Raw genomic sequence first — 22,893 nt, forward strand, 5'->3', positions numbered from 1 at the left:
ACAGTGAGTTGTTCTAGGAAAGGACAGTTCATGCACTGAGTATTTAAGTAAACCTATTTTATCTGAATCTATGCCAATGCACAGCTACTTTATATAAATACTTTGAGCCTTACTGACAAAAAGAAATGGGAATGCTATCTACATTAAAGGACAGTTCTAGAGATTAAGTTATGATGTTATTTTATGAATGTCGTTGAGTAAGTGTGTCATCAAAATTTGTACTAGTGAGTAGGCACATATTTTAATGTATTAAATGTGTTTCAGAGTAGTAAGCAATGTCCCAATTTTTTAAGATATATTCATTTATATTTGCATAACCTTGATTTATTATAGATCATCTTTATGCAACTGTGTACTGAGGAACTTAACTGAGACAACTTCCTATAATAACACAGGCGAATTTCTCATATACTTTTATGTGCTTGGAACCCTTATTATTAGGTGCTAATGCCAAAGTAAACACATGATCATATGCAGATTATGTTAGCTCTACTCTGAAAAAAATGGCATTGCAGTGGAGAGGATAGTTTTCAATTTTCATTCTCTTAATGAAATATTCTGCTTGATGTTGCTACACGAAGGAAGGCTATATATAAGGAAAGCAAATGTAAAAGCTGAAAATATGTCTTTGGTTTCAACTTTGTGATCTGTGTGTTGAAAGTGTATTTCCCTTCTCTAAATGCAGCCCTTGATGTTCAACTTCGGAAGCCTTCAACTTGTTTTCAATTTACCATGTTGCGACTCACTTTATTTGTGTCCTTAATTTCATGCTCTCTGATCTGATGCTAATTTATTCAGCAATTATTCTCAACCTGCAGCACACAGATAATGAGACATAAGTGCAACTAACTCTTACGATTTTTCTGATTGAAGCTGAAGTGGAGAGTCTGGAGTAGCACCCCTATGGATGCCTCTCTTTATTCTGTTACTGCAGGTGACAAAAGATTGAGGGCCCATTTAGATTCAGTCTATAATTATTTATGAAACTGTATATATGTGTGTGTATACATATATACACATATACCTATGTATTAATATAAAACACATATGTGTGTACTTATATATAATACACATACATATTCATATGCATATATATATATGGTAGAGAAGTCACATGACTTTAGAAACTCCAACATAAGACATTTTGTTGTATATATATGTGTGTGTGTGTGTATAATCATATATAGATAGATAGATATAGACAACTTTTACTATTTAAATGGTTCCCAGAAAAAAATGAAATGAAGACAGAAGTTATGTTTTTCTTTTCTTCTGTTACAACACTTAGCTCTTTCAAGTGTGTGTATATTAATGAGAGAGGACTGTGCATTCATGAAGGTGAAGGCCATCTATGCTAGGCAGGATATTCAGTGAGCTCCTGGGATCCTTCTAAGCTCTCCTCTGCATTCCTGCAGTTACAAATGCAAACCTCAATGCTTGTTTTTTAACATTTATTTTGAAAGTCAAATCCAAGTCCTAGTTATCACTACACTATAACATGAGAAGCAATTTATACTTTAATTACTGAGTTATCTCTTCACCCTACTTGCTTAGTTAACTTTATTTCCATGGGCTGAGAAAATGACTTAGTCAAAAAATTTCTCTCCAGGCAAGGATGAGGGGATGAGTTCAGGTTCTAACCATTATGTGAATGTTCTAGTATAATGATGCCAGTTAGTAATTCCAATGCTGCATATGTAGAAACAAGTAGATCTCTAGGACTCAATGACCAGTTAGTTTAGTGAGAGGACCTTTCTTTAAAAAAAACAAAAAACTGGTTCTGTTTCTCAGTTCAAGATATTCCATCTGAGATTGGCCTGTGACCTCCATGAACAGAGCTACATGTGTGTTTGTTCATTCTCACGAACATATCACATGCAAAATATCTTTTCTTACCAGTGAATAAAGCCTAGAGAAAGGAATAGACATTTCTATTGAGCAATGGGTTTTTTTAAGTTTTATTTGTTAACTAGAATAATGTAAAATTAAATTTACTTCTATTATGAAATTGACAAATTTATCCAAATATTGGAATAACCTTAAAGCAGTAGTCTCACTTCCCTTACACATATTCAGATTAACTGACAATTGATCACTATTGTATCCTGAAATTTTGATGGAATATAAACATTTATTGCTATTTCTCAAATGTCAGATTTTTTTTCCTTAGAAGAACATTCTTTATAAATAATATAATGTTTTTAATGATTCTTTGAGATTTTTCCTATAATGTGTCTTGATTGCTTGCACTACCCACTCTTCCCACTTCTCCCTACACTTTATGTCCTATTTATTTATCCTTTTCTTCCTTCCTTGGAAGAACCAATCTCACTGCATATGTCTAGGGTCCTATTACTCTAAAAAAGAGGTCGTTCACTCTCTTCCATGCTGTTCCCTGAGCCTTAAGTGTAAGGATTGTGTTGTGAATGTATGATTTGAGTCTGGGTTGCCACAATCAGCTCTGTTGACCTCTACATTTAAATATATTCCAAATTCTTTACCAATATCTTTGCTGTAAAAGGAAGCTTCTTTGATGAAAGATAACAGTTACACTTAGATATAAGAGATATAAGGATAAATGTTTAGAATATAATTAGAAATTACAGTGTTTTAAGAAAGTGGTGATATCCAGGAGGTTGTGGCACACTTCTTTAGCCCAGGCATGCGGCAAGCAGAGGCAGGAGGACCTCTCTGAGTTCAAGACCAGCCTGGTCTACAAGAGCTAGTACCAAAGCAGGCCTCATAGCTATAAAGAAACCTTGTCTTGAAAACCAAACCAAACAAACAAACAAAGAACGAAACAAAAAATAAGATCAACCAAAAAGAAAGTGGTGATAGTAGTTTCTCCTCAGGGGTCTATGGCCTCACAAGGGTATCTGGCTAAATTTACATTTCCAGCATGATTTATTCCTTATGAGTGGGTGTTAACCCCAATTGTATGGCTGTTGATTACTCCTTAGAAAAAAATGCCACTATTTTATATTTTGAGATAGCTTGCCATGCTGGCCATTGCTGCCAACTGTAGACATTAGAGCAGGATAGGACTTTTAGTGTTCTTTCTTTTGGCATCTTGCATAACTCCTATAAAATATGGTTAGAGATAATCCCAAGGGAAGAGATTTCCAAATCAAATCCAAAATGATTCCTTCAAGTCCCATGTTTGAACACTGTGGTATCTTCAGCAGTAGGATCTTTGATTATTCCTTTTTGTTTATATTTTAATTAGTATGATTCCAACAACCTTCAAGCTATTTTTTTCCATCTTTGGAAGTTTCACAGTATACTCTTTTGCCCTTAGACTTTACCAAATAGTGCTTTCCTGTGATGTTTCCGTATCAACAAGCAAAGTACTTAATTACAATGCGTTCCAAACTTGATGAAATCCTGCTGCATTTCTCTGCTCCCTTGCTTTCTCTGCAGAAATTCCATGTAATTATTTTGCTCCTTCATGTTACTTTATTCAGTCTCAGAATGAGCTACTCTGCTTTCTTGTGCCTTCGGAACCATAGTCATTTATCTTCACTCTTCCTTCAAACCTGAATGTCTGCATGACAAGAGCTTGACCCTCCACGCTGCAGAATGGTTGAGTGCAGGGAACCTGCAGATCCGGATTAGAATGCCAGCTTAAGAGGGCAAACTGCGAATGAAAGAGGCTCTTACTTTCCTCATGTGCATGGTCCCAATCAGAGCCCAACCTTACAGAGTTTTCACACGTTTATCGAAAGAATATTTCTCAGCCAGTGGCAGTGCTATTCAAGGCAGCAGCATTTCTTGGCACTTTGTCTCAGTGTGCATCGCGGTGCATTTATATTTGCACCTGGTTTTTCTCCTTTACCACACAGTGAGCTACCTGAAAGTGACACACTCTTAGCCACTTGTATCTATCACATATTAAATACATGTAGGGAATTATGTGACAGCTAAACCATTAATGTACAAGTAGTAAAGCTTGCTTTGAAAGTGTTTCAGCTTAAGTTTGGCTCTCTCTATATATTTGTTATAAAGGATAAAATGAGGATTTAAGCTATACAGCCAGTTTGTAATTAGGGACTGATAAGAATAAAGGTGATAAATATCATTCAAAATTCACTTCACTATTTTTATACCCAAAGAGTGAAGAACTGAAATATTGACAAGGGAATGTAGCCATTGAGATGGCCTTTGCTTGGGCACAAAGCCTCAAAACTGAAAGCATGTTGTACTTTAGCTTCCTGTAATATAGAAGTCTGCAAACTATATATTTTATTCGGTCTACAAAAAAATAAAATTTGTTACTTAACAAATCACGCCATTATTCAGTCTTTGGACAAATGAATAAATTCAATTTAAGTAAAAAATATACAACTAATCAAATTAGTATATTTCACATTGTGGATTTTTTTTTAATCTGGGACCTGAGAGATAGGTCAGTTTGTAAGATACATGCCTTGCCACCCAGCATGAGAATATAAATTCAGTTCCCAGTGCCCACGTAAAAAGCCCAGGCACTGTTGGGGAACAGACTGATAGATACCCTGCACTCACTGGCCAGCCAGGCCTACCATATAGTTGGCTTGGTGTTTGTTTTTCCTTTTTTTTTTTTTTTTACTAGGATACCTGCAGTCATTGAGAAATTACATACAGGATAATGATTAAAAATACTAATAGATATTATTTCTTAAGGAATGTAAGTTCCACCCATGTAGAAAAAAATAATTTGTAGCAATAGATAACAACTAAGGTATAAATTATTGTTGGAAATTATGTTTCACAAAAATTTATTATTAAACAGTGTTGCTAGATTTGATCATTTAGATTCTGTACCCTAGTAAAAGTAATGTTTATAATTAGAACTAATTTCACTCTATAATTTACTGATACCCAACTTCACAAACATCAAGATAAATAAGTCATTTTTTTGACTTGAGAATGACCATTTTGGAAATAATTATGTTAATTAAATACTTAAATGTGATTTGTTAGGAAGCTTTCAATTTACATCTATATTAATATTACCATTTCACCTCAGATGAAGCACACTAGCTTTTGTTTATTTAATATTTGCCCCAATTAAAATTACAAGACTTTACAGTATTATCTCTTTTCATTATAGTCAAATGATCTTACTTTTTTATTGGCATTGATCATTAATACTTCAGTGGTTCTACATGTGTTATCCTTGGTTTAACCTTAAGGTCAAACTAAAATCACTTTCAAACTATAAAGTGTCAGTATAAAGAATGGAATACAACCCAAATACTGTGGAACAATAAAATGAAACTACAGATATACAACCATAGACAGAGGCTTATATTTACTCCTGTAGCACTCATAAAGTGTTTCTAAAAAAGCCTCTCTGACCTTTGTTTTCTGTTGAATTATGATGCTTCTAATGAAAGACTCCCTGGTAGCCTGAAGTGGTGTCATGTGTTTATTGATGAAGTAATGGCTTCATAAAAGCAGAGTGTATAAACACAAGTAACGTGAGTCCAGATTTAAATGCAGCATTTGTGATGTTGCCTTGTTTGATGTTTCTCAGAACTGAGGTTGCCTCCTGGTTACTGTCCAACTGCAGGATCTTTTTTTATTGCCTTCACTGAGGACACATATTTTCCATTTCTAACAAGAGTACAGGCTGTGCCTTGGCTACTTATCACGGTCCACACTGTGAGAAGTAAGAGCTACAGTCACATTTCCCAGAGTTTACTTCAAATGACACTGGCATATGGGAAATAAGATTGCAAGATGAGAAAAACAGTATTCTGCCTTTCTTTAAGATGTGTAGTAGATTTTTGCTCAAACACAGACACCACAGAATCCGGACCTGTTGATTTTCACCTGGAATTCCAGGATTCAGAAAACTGAGACAAGTGCAATCATAAATTTACGGCCACTCTGCTAGGTACCAAATTCTAGTAAAGCTAGACTAAAGTATGGGACCCAATTCTATTGTCAAAAAAGAGGGAAACAAAATTAAACATCAAAATCAACACTGTAAAGGAAAGAATTAATTTTGTTTTATAAGTATTATTATAAGATCAATTCTCAAATAAAAGACTTAAAAGCTGTAATACATTATAACTAGCACAATAAGTATAGAGGATGTATTTAACTTCCAGAAATAATTTTTGCATAAATGAAAACTTACACTGATTGAGTAGCAAATACACTTCCTTCCTTTCCTAGCCCTTCATCAAAGCAAACTCAATTACAACTCTTATATTTGTGCTTCTTAAGCTAAAGAATTATAGATACTTCTTACATGTGAAATTGCAGCTTATATCACAATATATTGCCTGAAGTGTATAGGGGCAGGGAGGCAGACAGACGAACAAACAAAAGTAGACACAGAAAAAACGTAATAGGAGAACAATGAGAGAAGCTGAATTCTATAAGAGAGTCAATAATTAAATGGCTTGTATCACGTTCACATGAGCATGTGAAAATTTGAACATACATTAGGGTATAAAATGAAATGCGGGCTGGCAATACATATTTTGGAATTATGAAATCATAGTTTAAAAGGAAACAAAACCCTTCTCATCTCTCCATTGTTCCTTACTAAATGACTTTCTCTTGTCAAACTTAGTAAGAATCTTTCTGAGCCTTACTTGCACTGAGAAGAACCAACTCTCATATCATGACTATAGAACTTTAGGAACAATTAATAACATAGTTTCTTGCATAGATCGACATTTAATAAGTCAAGATATAATAACTAGTTTATGAGCATCAATAGAAAGCAGATTCCACAAATACTGTGCCGCACTTTCGTAGATTACCTGGCGTAGGTCCTCAGGAAATAACACAAAGCTGCGTAGAGTGTCCTCTGTGATTAAAGTCCTGTCTTGACATGCTTTATGAGCTATTTTTATATGGATTTTTGATAATATGCTTTCAAAATTATTGGCAGATCTACACTTTTTCTGTCCTGCCAGCTGGATAATGAAAAATGATTTATACACTTTTATTGAATTTACAATGGTTAGAGTAAGCCCCTGTAATTATTACCATGTCATTTTTGCTGGATAGCTGTAACTGAGAAAAAACATAAGCCAAACTAAATGTAATTAGCATTAAAATGACTCAAGCATAAAAAATAATCGCATGGATCTTGAAGTGTCTTATTCTTATAAACAAAAGAATCTTGTAGTTGTTTGCAAACATCCATTTTAATAGCTTTTTCATCAGAAATGCATTTTAGGTCCTGATCATACTTCTCCAATTACATTTTGTTTTTGACATTCCAACTTACACTATCACACATAATTAATCTGACTTTTACAATTTGATAATAGTGTTTGGAAAATCTCATAGACAAGACACCTGTCTGCTTCGAAAAGATTCACCTTCTTTTGCTAAATGTGTATTTTTCATTGTTAGTCACTTTTCTGTTTAGAGAGTTCTTTTTACAATGGAAATTATATCTTCTAAGTTTTGTGAACTGAGAATAAAATTTAAGATACAAATTTGCACAAAATGAAATACTTTTTGTAAAATGTCTGTCTGTCCCATTCCTACCCTCTAGACCTTGGCTTAACATTTGTAAATATGGTTAGCTTCCTGTAGGTTTTACATCCAAGCATTCAACCTTCAGTAACTAAAATTGCTTGGGAACGGAAGGGGGATTTTGGGAGAATTGATTGTTTACTAAACAAGTATACTCATTTCCCTTACTATCAGACCTTAAAAAATAAAACTATCTCCATAATGTTTCTAATATATTATATATGGTAAGCAATCAAGAAAACATTAAATTATTCAGGATGTATATAGGCGATTTGTAAATATCATATAGTTTTATATAATGAATTTAACTTACTGCAGATTTGGGTATATGGAGTCTTGAAAAAATTCTCAGTGGATGCTAAGGAATGATTGCATCTATTATCTTCTACTACTAATATGTAGCCATTAGTAGTCAGTCTAAAATACACATGGTAGACAGAAAGAATAAATTATAAGGAGAGAAAAACTTGAATCTGTTTTGAGTAGATAAAGAGAAAAGCTCCACAAATATAAGCACAGGTGTAGATCAGTGTTTTCCTTTGATCATTATAATGTCTATTTGTAATTATGAACTAATACTTGACTATGAGGGGAATCAGAGTCTGTGTTCCATAGAAATCTGTACTAATTCAGCTCTTGTAACAATTTGTCATAATCACAGCCCTCTGCATGGATTTCTGTAAGGAAGGGATGGATTAGGTGGATTAAAACAAAGACTAGAACTAAGGCTGATTCAGAGAAACTTTGAGTTGATTCCAGAAAATTGGGCCACTTTGTTTTATCAGCAATTACCTTCAGCAACTAAACTTTTATCTCTAGTTTAGATATAACTTATAGAAATACTTGTATGCTGTGTGTTAATAAGCTAATATTAGATATACACACATATTCCCTCTTCGTGAGAAAGTTTCATTCCTGGTAGCATTGATTTCTAAAAGCAGATAATTATAAGGTATACATTTATGTAGCAAAATACTTCACTTTTATAAAGTCTGAAAACAACTTTAATATTAGTAACTAGGCTGTTTCTCAATCTGACCCTGAGGGTCATACAGATTATGGATTCTTGAAAGAAAAGGGATTCATAAAAATAAACATTGAAATTGGACAATGTGATATCAGCATAAGACTTAAGACTTAAAGAGCAAGCAATATTTTTTCCAGTTTTGAAATTTGTTTGATTTCCATTAAAATAAAGACCCTCCATATCATTAAATAAACTTCAAATTAGAAAAATTTCTCTATTTATGAACACAAACTATTGCCAGACCTCCTTAGCCTAATTCCCCAGGAAAAAGTGAGTGCTCTATATGCCCATTCCACAGCCCCATGATGCAGGACAATCATATGCAATAGGGAGTCAAGTCAAGCAGGAACTCAGTTTATTACTGTGAGTGTCAGCTTATATATGTTAAGTGACATCGTGTGATGTGGGGGTACCTCTAGCCAATGAGAGACAGCTAAGCCCTCCCTCTGGCTGAGGGACATCTACCTAGATTTTGTTGTCTCATCCCTCCTCGGTAGCTTTAGGACTATCCTTCAAACTTGAGCCAGGCTTATCTCTGTCCTACAGGCCTCGAGGTACAGGCCCTGAGATATTTCTGGCCTAAACAAACCACAAATATTTATGAAATAGTCTCCATGTTATACTGACATAACCACTGAAAATGTAGGGTTATGTTTTTTAGCTATTATTATTATTATTATTGAGACAGGGTTTCTCTTTAGCTTTGAAGTCTATTCTGGAACTAGCTCTTGTAGACCAGGCTGGCCTCGAACTCAAAAAGATTCATTTGCCTCTGTCTTCCAACTGTTTGTATTAAAGACATGTGCCACCACCCCCTGACTTTAAAAATTACTGTAATTTTCCCCAACTCTGTCACCCACTGCCCCATGCTGACTTTCCATTTCCTCCAGCAGTCTCTCTTCTCATGTTACAGATACTGCCATTTCTTCTTCTCACCTTTCTGCTCCCTCACTTCCTGTGAGCCATGCTTCTAGTCCCCTTTCTATTCTTCCCATTTCATGTTCTCTTTCTGCTTCTTGACCTGAGACTACACACACACACACACACATCACATCACACCACACCACACAATTTTAAGTCTAAATTTCATGTATGAGAGAAATCATACAAATTTCTATTTGTGAGTCTTGCTTATTTTGTTTCATTTAACAATGATTTATCGTTCTGCCCATTTTTTTTCTGCAAATGTCACAATTACATTTTTGTCTATAGCTGAAGGAAATTTTGTAGGGGATACCCTATAATCTTTATGTACCAATCTCTTGATAGACATCTAGACTGACTCTCTTTCCTAGTCATTATGAATGATACAGCAATGAGCACATGTGAAAGTGTTTCTTTAGTGTGACTTAGGTGTCTTCAAATCAGGTAGTAGAACTGGGTCGTTCAGCTGTTCAATTATTATTTTCCTGAGAAAATACCATTCTGATTTCCACAATGGTTTAATAAATTTTCATTTCTACCAGCTGGATGCAAAGTTTTCTCCTTTCCCATATCATGGCCAGGATCAGTTGTTGTTTCTTTAGTACTGACTGTTATGACTTGGACATCTAATTGTAAAGCAATAGTCCTTTTTTTTGTCGTAATCTTAATTTAAACATAGAAACAAGGCTTTGTCCATATCTGAACTTGATAAGTTATTTTTAACAAGTTTCTTGGGCATATCATGAACCTGCTCTTGAATGTTAGTCACTTCTCATTATACGTTCTGCAAGAATGTCAAATCAAGTTTTAATAAAAAAGTATATTAAACTTTAAAGAGGATGAAGAATAGTCTCCTGCCTTTGTAATACTCTATAACACTCCATTTAAAAAATATTGCTACTAATGTACTTCATGAGAGCATAATCATCTGAGTGAGAAATTAAACTTTACTGTCTTATGATTCTAAATAATAGTTTTAAATGATCTTAAAGGAAAAAGTACTTTTCTGTCTATATTATTTTTTCATATGTGTTTGTCAGATTTTTCTATAGCTAAGTTTGCACTTTTATATAGCGTTTTGTATTTAAATATGTGAGCTCTAATTCAGTGTCCTGAGCTCATCAATTCCTAACTAAAAAACTCATCTTGAGAATATCATTAAGTTAATGACAATGCTCTTAATAGTTGTATGAAACTCACTTCTGTGATTAACATAATATATATAAAATATAAATAATTGATATAAAAGCTAGTCATTTTATTGTTAGAGTTCTTTTTCTTAACTCAAAATAGTTTAAAACAATGCTTAATTTTACCCAACATACTTTTCATTGTACAGCAAATTGGCATGTATTAGGATGTATAAAACCAAATGAACGGCAATAGGATGTATAAAACCAAATAAACTCTTTTTTCTCCCAAGTTGGTTTTGGTTGTTTATCATAGCAACAGTAACCAAACTAGGAGAGCCCTGTCTCAGGTGAATAAAAGAGAGGTAGTGATCATACATGAATATTCTTCTAAGACATGCACATGAATCTATGTGCTCTTCCACACACGCACATACACATACATGTACATATGTGTGCATTTATATGAATATATCTACATGTATTCTAATACAGCACACAATAGTTTTATATTAATAAATAAGATACAGCACTCGGGAGGCAGAAGCAGGCAGATCTCTGTGAGTTTAAGGCCAGCCTGGTCATCAAGAGCTAATTCCAGGACAGGCTCCAAAACAAAACTACAGAGAAACCCTATCTTGAAAAGCCAAATAAATACATAAATAAATGAACAAATAAACAAAGTAACTTACTTACTGCTGAGATAAATATATTTGTGCTCAGGAACTCTATCACAGCTTGACACATATCCGCAGTGAGACTGCAAGAATGTCTGCTTTAGATCTTCTAAATAAGAATTTTCTGGGTGGTAGTTGTTTGAAAGAAAGAGAAAGAACACAAAGCTGTGGGTGGCAGGAGGTGGGAGTATCCGAGGCTGTTGAAGATGTGGGACAAACCTGATCAAAACTTAGCTAATGAAAGTAAATAAATTATTAAATTCATTAATGAAAAATGTGGCACTCTCTGACTACCCTTGACAGCACTCTGTTTCTTTCCAGGCAAACCTGTGATGATAGTGACAGAGTATATGGAGAACGGCTCCTTGGACACGTTTTTAAAGGTAAGACGTGGCTTGACTTTAGCTGTCTATGGCCACATGGATTTTGCTCATGGAATGAGGTTAAAATTGAACAACCTTAATGGTAAAGTTTTAAATGGATTCAAAATAAGTTAGCACCATTATACTCCACAATAAACTGATATATTTGAAAGGTATTTTTTCAGAAAAGTTATATTAATCCAATTAAATGGTTATGTAATTTTACTTAAGTAAATTCTTACTTTAAATAAAATGAAAGTAGAGATAAATAAAGGAAAAAATGAAGGGAGATAAGGAAGAAAGAAAATGTTATACAAATACTCAAAATTATGAAATAATTTTATTTATACTCTGAGAGTTTCATACATGCACGTGATTTTTTGTCATATTCACTCCGTTCCCTTCTCTAAAGTACCTTCCACTCCTACTGAACATTTTCTTTTTACCAGAAAGTTCTGTTCCTAATTCTCTGTCTCATATGTGTATGTGATTACTGTCTTCCATTTGTGTCAGAGGAGGCAAGTCACTTGCTGGTCATGAACAACACTGCACTTAAGATAACAGTGCCCCCCTTTCCAACAAGTATTAATGGCCCACAGGGAGGACAGAGGGTTTATTGAGACCTCCCCCATCCTTGATAGAATATTGAAAGATGCCATGTTGTATAGATTCTTTGCAGATGGCCACAGCTGCAGTGAGTTTGCTAGTGCTGTGCCCATCCCATGTCCAAAAAGGACAGCATTTCATGGCACTACTTCTCATCCTTCAACTCATATATTCTTTTTGCCCCTTCTTTTGTTATGCACCTTGTCCTTGAGGGGGTGAAATAGGTATACAAATTTTTTGATGTGTATACTAATGGACAGAGAAAAATGTGTCTAAAACATCCATGCAGGTAATTAGTTAAGATGCCAAACTGGAGTCTATAATCATCATGGGCCCTCTAAAGGGGTTCAGTAGAAAAGTCATCAACCAGACAATATAGCCAATATTGTCAGACATTTTGGGTTTGAGGGCTAAATGAGTTCTGTGCACACCTCCCAGTTTTAAATATTGACAACTTGCTTTACTCTGAATAATTTCTTTAAAATGAATTTTTATATATGAGTAACCTATCGTCTGGAGATATAAATTCAATGTAGTGGGTGTTGCTTCTGGTGTGGAAAGGTCCTGTTATGAAATTGGTGACATCTTTGAAAGGGGCCTGTGCATGGATCATGGCAGCATTTCACTTCTCTGTAAAGTTTCTGTTTTGATCCCCAACCTGCACCAATGTACCAGCCTCTTCCCAGTTCACTTCTCTGCACTCACAGGTTTTCCAGTCTATTGGATTTGTATCATCACTTTATTCAAAATAATTCAAGCTATTACTTAAGCCTTATGAGTTCATTTAACTTTGTTACATTAAATGCCTTTGACAAAAACAACAGACTTCCAAGAACTGTTGATATTTTCCCATCCAGTGCTCAGTAATTATCCCTGCTCTCATCCACACTGCAGAGATTCCTGAGTTGCCTCGGGCCATTTCATGTTTACTTCAATAAGTTTATCTAGATAGCTTTTAAATTACCTCATTGTATACTCAGTGTTAGCCAAGGTGGGCTCTACTTTGCCGCAATGAGCAGATTCCTCTGATTTATGACAAAAAGAAGCTACCATGCATGACAAGGCAGCAATGTGGATTATTTTAAATGACACATGCTTTTTTAAATAGTCTGTAACATGAGGTACAATATAGCATACAATGTTATGCATGCTATGTGCTTAGCACTATTAAGCAAAGAATGGAGATAAGAAGATATGTTTACACTTGAGTAGTAAAAGAACTACCTATAGAAAAAAGAAAAGGAGTAACTAAAAGTAGTATTATTAGGGAATAACACAATTCAACTATGGATGGTCCATGGTTTCCTTCTTGCACACTATTTTTTTCAAATTTACATATGAACTTATTACTTTTATTACTAGAAAAAAGAATCTATTTAAAACCATCAGTGGCATGCAATCTCCAGCACTAGAAGAACACAAAGTGTAAATTAAGCTCACCTGAGTGTGTTGGGACAAACCGTTAAGGGTGCCACTTGGGTGTGGATGTAGGTAGATCTCTATGAGTTCGAAGTCAGATAGAAGTCAGGAGAAGTAAGTAAAATATATTAAAAATAAATGAATTAGTTAATAGTAATTTCAATTGAACAAAACATAAGTTCTCACAATTTAAGTTTTCAAGTAATTATTGATAGTAGAGAGACACATACTATCAGAGCTATTATCACGTCGAGACCCAAAATGTTTGTCTCTTAAATAAAAGATATAATGACATATTATTTTGTGGGTCTTCTTTATGTCAGTTTTAATCAATATTTTGGTTTATTCTATTTAAAAATTAAGGATTGCATATCAAATACTTATCACAAGATAGCACAACTCTAATAAATTGCTTCATGAAACACTCACCATGTCTATTTCTTCTTCCTGTAGTTATTTTCCCATTATATACAATTCCTTATAGAAAATATACTAGAGCCTTTGCCCTGAATGTATATATCTATACAACTATGTTAAAACATGTTGGAATATGTTAAAACCCGTATTATACACCTATGTTAAGACATGTTGGGAGAGTGTACATTGTTGTATAATTTTTTGATAGGCAGCTATATTAAGAAGATAATTAAAACATTATTTATTTATTTGATTCTTTGATGGTTTCAAATATGTATATAATGAATTTTAGTCTTTTATACATCCTATTACACTGCTTTCTCAATCTTTATTCATCCACTGAAACTCTCTTTTTAAAGTGCCTCTTTTTAATGTGTGCATGTCTGTGCATGTGTTTGTGCGCTGCATGAGATTTTTGAAGGACTTTCAGAGTCTTTGCTGGGTTTGACCTGATCAACACAATCAGTTAAATTTGTGGTTTCTAATGCGTTCCCTCCTCCTTGAGTAGAAATTGCATTTTCATTCTGAAAGGTGCTAACAGTAATTTGAAAAATGAAAGAAGGCTTTTTCCAAATTTTACTCCTGTGAATCATACAGCTTTCCTAAAGTTGCACTGTCTTTGTAGAAAAACGATGGCCAGTTCACTGTGATTCAGCTTGTTGGCATGCTGAGAGGCATCGCTGCAGGAATGAAGTACCTCTCTGACATGGGCTACGTGCATAGAGACCTTGCTGCGAGGAACATCTTAATCAACAGTAACCTTGTGTGCAAAGTGTCTGACTTTGGGCTTTCTAGGGTACTGGAAGATGATCCTGAGGCAGCCTACACCACAAGGGTAAGATCTAACAGAATGCATTTTTCACACGCTAGACTAGAAGCATTTAATTTTTAAAGATGTTAAAAGAAGTAGCAAAAAGGGCGTTCCTCTAATGAAGTCACGAGGAGATAGAGGAAATATGGGGAAAAAAAGGAGAGAAAATAGAAAATCCAGTTCTACATTTTTTAGTACCAGAAAAATCAAATATTAAACTTAGATTATAAAATTATTCACATTCCTATTCTCAGTAATTAATTTATTTTTCTTAGGGATGTTGTATTGGCTAGATATATGTCAACTTAATACAAGCTACACTCACTGGAGTGAAGGAAGCCTCAGCTAAGAAAATACCTACATAAAACTGGACTTCAGGGAAACCTGTGGGGCATTTTTTAAATTAGTGAGACTTGTGGAAGGCCCTGTCACATTGTAAGTAGGGCCATTCCTGGGCTGGTAGTCTTGTATTTTAGAGAAAATAGGCTGAGTAACCCATGAGAAACATCCAGTAAGCAGCACCCCTCTATGGTCTCTTCATCAGCTCCTGCCTCCAGGTTTCTTCCCTGTTTGACTTCCTGTCCTGATGTCTTTTAATAATGACCATTGTTGATGAAGCATAAAACAAATAAACCCTTTCCTCTCCAAGTTGCTTTGGTCATGGTGTTTTATCATGGCAATAGTAATTCTAACTAGGACAGACGCCAAGAAAAAGTATTCTGAATTCATAAATGATGCCGTGTGTGTGTGTTTTATAGAATGTCTAAAAGTAAAAGAATAGTAAAATACAGAATTTTATATTAAACATATATGTTTACATGGTGTGTATATAAAGAATGAATATGATTATATGCACATACAAATTTGTATAGATAGTATTATTGGGAAATTTAATTTATCTTTACTATAGTGTTTTCTACTGTGAAATAAATTAAAAAGATTTTATTCTTCATCTCAAGAGTTTAATTTGTGGGAAAACAAGTTTCATTTTTTTACGTTTTTATTTTCTGGAGGGATTAAAATGTCTCACTACTTGATTTACAAAGTATAAGAACTATTAAGCCTAAGTCTATGGAAAACTGGTTATTACTCACAGTATAATAGCTATCATAAATATGCAGCTTACAGAAAGCTAAATAACTGAAATAAAATAACTGGAATAACAAAGTATAAGATTAGCTGAGGAGAGCAGGGACTGAGGTTATAAAAGGAGTTTGTGAAAAAGTTTCTTTACAATTTCAAATTTTAAATTGAATTTACTTTGTGTTAAAATTCATAAATTTCATTGTAGTATTAAGAAAACCTTTTAATAAATGTTTGAAATATTTTGTTGGATATCCTCAACTTCAGAATTATTTGTAGGCACGGGGATTTATTTTATGTTCCTTCTCTGTACAAATGAGCTAATTGTGTTCCAATACAGAAGAACACTTTTGTCACCTCTAATTCTTAAATTCTCCTATAAAATTGGTAGTCTAATAAAAAGTTCTTTACTATATTATATGGTTAGATAGTTCCAGCTTGACAACTTTGACTTGTGGCACATGGATTTGGAGGGATTTATACCCTGATGCAGAGCAAGAGTAATTTGTTTAAGCAACCAAAGACTTCCAAAGGTCATCTCATTAAACCAATGAATTAATTGATGCGATATTTCTACTTTCCCACATCTAACTATTACAGCTGTTATTTCATTAAATGAAACCTCAATTAATAACTCTTCCCGGGTTAGAATTGCACTTAATAAAGTTGGCGTAAGAAAGATTGAGGTTATGGAAGGTCTATTGCTGCTGTGATGAGTGACTGTCTTAGGTAAATAGGAGCAGCTACCCCAAGGCCCTTGCTACTGTGTTATGCTGCAGCACCAGTGGAAGAGCCCGGGGTCCTGATACTTTCAGGCCTCCCTTCTAGAAATGGGGTGTGAAAGCGGTAGAAAATACAAGTAATGAGACCTATCAGGTAAGTGAGCCTCAGAAGTTAGTGATGCGAACATTGCTCCAATGAACAGGAGCACAATTTAGAGCTGACACTCAGCAGAATCAATGAACTACAGTCTCGAAAAGGCAATTTAATCACATGTTGAAGAACAAGACAATTCACCTCCAATCCAAAAATTCAAGGTACGTACCAAGGCTATTGGATTGCTGCAAATCCCGATCTCAAGGCCAGCCTGAATGACAGAGCAAGATTCTGCTTCAGGTAGCAAAGCAGTAAAAACTTATCCAAGGCCCTGAAGAAATGGTTCCATTGTTAGGAGCACAAACTGCTCTTATAAAGAATGTCAGTTAGGTTCCTAATAGCACATCAGACAGCTTAAAAAAAAAAAAACAAAAAACCTGTAACTAGCTCCAGAAGATGTGGGAGCATCTGCCAACACCTGTACTCATGTGCATCCCCCCTACATATATATACATACTTAAAAATAAAAATAAATCTACATACAAATGAAAATGATACCAAAGAAAACAAGCATATTACAACTCTGTGTGATGCAATGTTTTATATGTATTATTAAACAAAACAGTTTCCAAATATTTCTGGTAATATTACCATATGTGTGCATGTGTTTGTGTGTGCATAAAAAGATTTAGCCTAAATTTTATCCCCTTTTCAAATTTCAGTCATGACATAAAACTTATTTTCTTATATGTCTAAAAAGTTTTCCTAAAAAGTTTATGTCTCTTTTCTTGTATCCTAATGTTTTCACTATTCGTTCTACACAATAGGTAGGTATAAATTAGTCTTTTGGTAAGAAAATCTGTCTCTCAATATATATTAGCAAGTACATGAAAAAATAACTGTAAAATGTGATCTTTTTGAGTACCCACAATTTTTTGAGTACTTAAGTTAAGCAATGGTGTTTCTTAGGTTCAATATTCTAACTGATAAACACTAAAGTATAGGGTTAAGCTAAGAGGTGGATAATCAAGCCTTATAGAAATAAAACAATGTCGAGGAAAAGCGACCTTTTAGTTTTCAGCATGTAGAATTTTCCTGCTTGTCATATAAACTGTTAAACATTCCAGGGTTTCATTGAACAACAAGTCATGCAGAGTATTTGAGTCCTTTACTTTTACAATGCTGAGAGTTCACCTTATTGATGTGCCCGAGTGCCTCCCTCCCCTCATCAGCTCTGCCATCCTGAGCACTCTAATTGAGATGTAGGTCCTGTATGCCTTCCAAGAGTCAAACAGAATTTATAGCAGAAACCTTCCCGACAACCAATTAGTTGTTAGTCTACAAGTGCTCATGGGTTGGGAGATGTGAAAAGAGACTGCATGCTGTCAAACTGATTCACTTAAAAATGTTACATCTCTTTCTAGATGTTCTCAAAGAAACCGCAGTATCCCTAGATACCCTTGAAGTATGCTAATGTATATGCATGCACATATATATTATATATATATACATATATATGTACATGTGTTTTTACTTTTAGGGAGGCAAAATTCCAATCAGATGGACTGCCCCAGAAGCAATAGCTTTTCGAAAGTTCACTTCTGCCAGTGATGTCTGGAGCTATGGAATCGTTATGTGGGAAGTTGTATCTTATGGGGAGAGACCCTACTGGGAGATGACCAATCAGGATGTAAGTACAGGGATTCTCTTTCTCCCTCAAGTTGAGAATGAAACGCTTTGTTCTCTGAGTCCAGGCTCTTATAGTGTTTTAAAATTGTGAAAAAGATAGTTACTTGGAAAATGTAAAATGCTTCGTTTACCTTTTGGTACATTTGTTGCTATGGAAATAATCTTTATGTGAATGCTAAAAATGAAATGAGGTAAAGTAGCATAAGTTGCAGTTGGAAAAAACTTCAGTCTTTTGCCAAGTAGGTATAGCTATACCACAGTGCTTTTCCACTCGGTTTATGTCAGTATTGTTCTCAAAGATGAAGAAGGAGCGGCCATCTAAAAATAAATGCTGAAATCTAATCTTGGATATGAAAGATGAATTATATTGCACTCATAAAAAATATAATGTTTAGAATTATATAATTCTAACAGGAAAAGAACCACACTGAAGAATTTTTCCAATTTCAAATGCTTACATTATGATACTTAGGACAGAACTGTGGCCTTTGCTTTAATCATTTCCCATCATTAATATTCAATACATTCTCTTTGAGTCTGGATCATATTAAAATTTGATATTTTTCCATCTGATAACTATAAAAGTAGCTAGGAGTGTTGAACCTGCAGAGTGTACCATATACCCTTTACCAATGAATAGCTCTTTGTAAATCTGTGTACTGAACAATTTTAACTCAATAATGTACTTATTTGAAATGTATTTTTTCTTTAGCCAATTATTTTTTATATCCCAACTCTATAGCACATCGTTTCCTTTACATATCTTCAGGTTCTCATAGACAGATACTATGTGTTTGCAACTCACTTTGTTTACAATAGAAATCACATACAACCATCAAGTCTGACTTTTGAAGCACAGCCAAAACTACATCTCAGGAATATTTCAAGGTATATGTCCCAAATGTAGGCCATGGAAACCCAAGTTATGTGAATAATTAATAGGACGGCATGGTCAAATATTTGTTCCCTTTTTTTACCAATATTTGTTCTTGGATTGGTCAGGATTTGTCAAAGTAGAGAAACAGAAACCTGGGAGCATATTTGATTTTTAATGATGTATATATGTTGTATATGTATATATGTATATGTACATGTGTATATGTATGTATGTGTGTGTATATACACACACATATATATATACATACACACACACACACACACACACACACACACACACACACATATATATATATATATATATATATATATATATATATATATATATATATACACACACATATATGCAATATGTTCCTTAAAAGCATCTGGGAATTAATGGCATATGTTTGCATTCTGCAAAGACACCTGATAGAGTTTTCTGGAAAGACGAAAGAGGACAATGGAATCTAGCTGACTCCCAAAATCTTTCTCTTGCTGTTCATTTCCCTCCTCATTAGCCCTTACTTTACCATGTGTGTGTTTCCCTAACAAAGGAAAGCACAGTCTTGCTAGAAGTACTGCACTGATCATTGTTTGGAATTGCTTTCCCACTGTGTTGGCTTGTCTACTTTCTTCAATTTTCCATAAGTGGTAGCAAAAGCAACATCTCAGCTTTCCCTAAATTTTTCTCTGGTAGCACCAGAAGATTACATTCAGGAGTCACCATCTCCCCTCTGTAGTCTGCTACAGATGCTATAATTGGTCTATTTGTGCACAGCTCACATCGCTCCAGAAAGCTAGTATTGACTTATACTTCTCTATAGTTTAGGAAGCAGTTAAAAATGCCATTCAATTTCAGAAATATGTGTGTCTATACCTGCAATTTATATCTTAAATATTTTTAATATTATATTTATATATGTAAACTTAAATAACATAACAAAGAGATGTTGTCATTATTTTGCTTCTATAGTGGAGAACTGGGGCTTAGAGAAGATCAGCAATTTTCTTAAGGTCAAAAAATAATAAAATTTATAGTAGACTTATCAATCCTTTTTTCATGCTTTTTTTAAAATATATGATTTATAGCCATGGCTATGATTTAGAGCAACTAAATTATTATGCAATTCTGTTTTTATGTCCCAATCACATCAGTCTCCTAAATAAATGAGTGATGTAATGTTCAATTCAATAGAAAGAAATTAGTCTGAATTGAACATGGCTAGACAAAGCCTTGTTTTCTACAGTTTTTATTTTCCACATAAATGCTAGATGTTCACATCACCTTTGAACCAACACAGTTTTGTTTTTAATTTATTCAACAAGCATTATTTTTTTCTGTCTTGTCACAAATACCTCAAATGAAAATACATCCTATTAATCTATTTCATAGAAATATGATTTCCCTATTTGTCAGCCTCTATAGTTTCTACCCTCTCTTGAGACATTTTGACATCTGATCCATTAGACATTCCTAACTACGCAATGGATATTCAATCAGTGTATATCAGGTATTAACAATTATATCAGTTAAGTTAAAATTGCAAAGTTACACTTAAAATTGTAGACAGTGAAGTTATAGATCAAACAAGAAGACTGTGATGGTAGTTGAATGTTGTTGAGTGCTTCTGTGGACATTGTCTAAACTTGCCTTTGGTCCAGAGAAAAGAAATCTGTATTAGTAAAGATTTATTTTTCTTTACAAGTCTCTCATCACCCACCAAAGCCCAGCAAGAAAGCCAAAAGCTAATATCAATTTCTTAATTTACCAGTATTTTGACAATTTGATGCAAGTTTAGAGTCATCTGAAGACAGAGAACAACAATTTTTAAAATTGCTTCTGTAAGGTTGGTCTTTAGTCAGGACTGTGGATTATTTCCTTAATGCTCGCTGATGTGGGAGGGCCAAGCATATTGTGGGTGGTGGCAGCCCTAGGAAGGTAGTCCTGAAATTTATAATAAAGCAGGCTGAGAAAGCCATTAAAAATAAGCCAGTAAGAAGCATTCTTACATGGCAATTTGAGTCCCTGCCTCCAGGTTCCTGCCTTGAGTTCCTGTCCTGGCATCCCTCGGTGATGGACTATAGACTTCAAGCTGAATTAGACTCTTTGCTATCAAATTTCCTTTAGGTCATTCTGTGTCATCATGACATTAGAAACCGGTGACATTGCCAAGTATCCTCAGTGTAGAAAAAGCTTCCTTACACCTTAACTGGCAACTTGTATGGTAAAACCTCACTGCCTAACTGCACAGTTAGATGAGTAAATTCATGGCAGTGCTTTGTATGGGTGGGCACTGTACTTGTATGGGAAAAGATATAGGGGCAGAAAATTGAAGGATTTAAGGAATATTTGCTAATCATTCTCATCTCCCTATTTTTATCTGTACCTATCTGTACCTCATATACTTATGCTCCATCATTCTACCCTTTTTGTTTTCTAATTCTCTTTGTCAGTTAATAACTTATTTGGCATTATAGCATCATCTAATGTTCCTTGTTGTATGGAGCTGCGGGCCTCTTCCCACAGCCCGGCTTCTGTTGAGGGAGCTGCGGGTTGCATTCCGCCACCCAGCTCCCACCACCGGGTAGCTTTACCCGAAATAACAACATACAAACTGTATTCATTTAAACACTGCTAGGCCCAAGAGCTCTAGCCTCTTACGGGCTAATTCTCATATTCTGCCTGACCCATTTTTAGTAATCTGTGTAGCATCAGTCTTACCGGGAAAGATTCAGCATGTCTGACCTGGTGGCTGGCTGCTTCGCATCTGCCGGGGAGAGGGGAGCATGGCCTCGCATCTGCCCTCAAGAGGAGAGCTATCGAGTCTGAGCTCACTTCCTCTTCCTCCCAGCATTCTGTTCTGTTTAGTCCGCCTACCTAATTTTCTACCTATCAGGGCCAAGCAGTTTCTTTATTTTTTAACCAATGACCTTCCTCCATCAGTTCCTGTCACTAACCACTGTCTTTGCTATTTTATCATCAGTCTTTATTCTCTTTCAGTTTATTTTCCTATCTGAAATCACTTCAGGGATTTCACTGCTTTCTAGACAATGTTTCAACAAAATTAAAGAAAGGAAATATCAGTGTTGTATCTTTAAGTATAATTTTAGAAGAAAACTAAGAGTTTTGGTCAGATCTTCTAATCTATATGAAGCTTAAAACAAAGGATTATCTAATCACAAATCATTCTGGAAAGTACCCTCTAGTACAATGTAGAGTGCATGATATGTTATTTATTGAGCTTTTAGTCATCAGTGACATTATATTGCCAAATGCTACACTAAGTATGTTATGCCTCAACTGTAACTCAATTTGACATAAACAACAGCAAAGCAGACTAAGTGAACTCAATAATCACTTCCTTTCATTGACACAACAAAAGCAGTCTCACAGAACAAAGATACACTGGAGATTCTGCAGTTCTAAAAGTTAGATCCCTTAATACCTACGTACTTGATATGATCTGACCTAAAATGGACTTTTGCTTTCAGAGGCATAATTTTATCATTCATAGAACATACTCTAAATCTCACAGAGGAGACCTTGCTTTATGTCAAAAAGAGG

The 22,893-nt window shown here is 34.6% G+C and overlaps 1 protein-coding gene across 12 annotated transcripts in view; it reads left to right on the forward strand.

The window, feature by feature from the left end:
- Epha5 (EPH receptor A5) overlaps positions 1-22,893 on the forward strand; it is a 278,396-nt gene that overhangs the window by 241,675 nt on the left and 13,828 nt on the right. For all 12 annotated transcript variants that reach the window (XM_075942761.1, XM_075942754.1, XM_075942756.1 and 9 more), the window contains 3 exons: positions 11,568-11,629; positions 14,676-14,885; positions 18,301-18,450. In XM_075942761.1, the coding sequence (XP_075798876.1) occupies positions 11,568-11,629; positions 14,676-14,885; positions 18,301-18,450 (422 nt within the window). The remainder of the gene's footprint in view (positions 1-11,567; positions 11,630-14,675; positions 14,886-18,300; positions 18,451-22,893) is intronic.

The sequence above is a fragment of the Microtus pennsylvanicus genome, chromosome 12, assembly GCF_037038515.1.
Source record: "Microtus pennsylvanicus isolate mMicPen1 chromosome 12, mMicPen1.hap1, whole genome shotgun sequence".
NCBI lineage: Eukaryota > Metazoa > Chordata > Mammalia > Rodentia > Cricetidae > Microtus > Microtus pennsylvanicus.